Source organism: Volvox carteri (assembly GCF_000143455.1).
Source record: "Volvox carteri f. nagariensis unplaced genomic scaffold VOLCAscaffold_160, whole genome shotgun sequence".
Lineage (NCBI taxonomy): Eukaryota > Viridiplantae > Chlorophyta > Chlorophyceae > Chlamydomonadales > Volvocaceae > Volvox > Volvox carteri.
The window spans coordinates 43,181-44,315 of NW_003307703.1; the positions used below are offsets into that span (position 1 = coordinate 43,181).

Below are 1,135 nucleotides of genomic sequence, written 5' to 3' on the forward strand. Positions count from 1 at the left end.
TGTAACATACACACATGTATATGTATAGATATACCCGTGGTGGTGGTCGTGTGTTATTGAGTTTGAGGTATACCTGCATACATGTTAACATTTTCCCCCCTTTCACCACCACCGCCACCAACAACGGCCCTGACAAGGCTCTGTCCATTCCACCATTACTGCCTCATCACCACACCACCCGCACCACCACCACCCGCACCGTACCCACCAGGTACTATTTTGAGCTCAACACGCGGATGAGAAAGGAGTACGAGCAGCGGTTGGAGGAGCTCAAGAAGAGCGCGGAGGAGGAGGTGGACGAGCGGCTGGACGCCTCGGTGAAGCGCATCCTGGCGCAGAACCGAAGAATGGCGGAGGAGTTAAAAATACACGTGCAGGTTGGGCCGCGTGTCGTGTGCCGTGTGTGTACGGTGATGTGTATTGCGACGCGCACGGTGTACGGCGGGTGCGGTGTTCGGCACGTGGCGTGTGGTATGTGGCACTTAGGGCATGGCTTCTGCGGTGTGTGTGTATGGTGTGGTGTGGTGTGGTGAGCCCTGCGGCCATACCCCTAAATTCTTTTCTCCCCTCCACCTTCCGCCCTCACCTCATCCCACCCAATCCCCTCCAATTCCGTCCAATCCCCAAACAAAAAAATAAAAAATGAAAAAATGAAAATTAAAAACAATATAAAAACAATACGGACAGGAAACGGAGGCCCTTCAGGCCGAAGTACGTGTCCTGGAGGACGCTCGCGCCCGGCTGACCAGGGAGGTCGGTCTGAAGACGGACATCGAGGCGGGGTACGCGCAACGCGGCGCCAGGCAGGCCGCGGCGCTGAAGGAGGCTCAGTTGCGGATCAGCGCCTTGGAGAGCAGCTTGCAGCAGGTGGTGCAGGACTTTGACCGAGAGCGCCAGGCGAGCGGCAAGGCCGCGGCGGCTGCATTGGCGGATGTGCAGGCGGAGGCGGAGGCCCTCAGGCGGCTTGTGAAGCTGAAGACGCGCGAGCTGAAGAACGTTAGGAGGCTGGCGCAGGTGCGGGGGGGGGAGGGAAGGGAAAGGGGGGGGAGGGAAGGGAAAGGGGGGGGGGAGGGAAGGGAAGGGGGGGGGAGGGAAGGGAAATAAGGGGGGGGGGAGGGAAGGGAAATAAGGGGGG

The 1,135-nt window shown here is 59.2% G+C and overlaps 1 protein-coding gene across 1 annotated transcript in view; it reads left to right on the forward strand.

The window, feature by feature from the left end:
* VOLCADRAFT_100811 (uncharacterized protein) overlaps positions 1-1,135 on the forward strand; it is a gene marked incomplete at both ends in the record, with an annotated part of 7,764 nt that overhangs the window by 5,426 nt on the left and 1,203 nt on the right. Inside the window, 2 exons of the mRNA XM_002959322.1 lie at positions 212-529; positions 750-1,014. Of these exons, the coding sequence (XP_002959368.1) occupies positions 212-529; positions 750-1,014 (583 nt within the window). The remainder of the gene's footprint in view (positions 1-211; positions 530-749; positions 1,015-1,135) is intronic.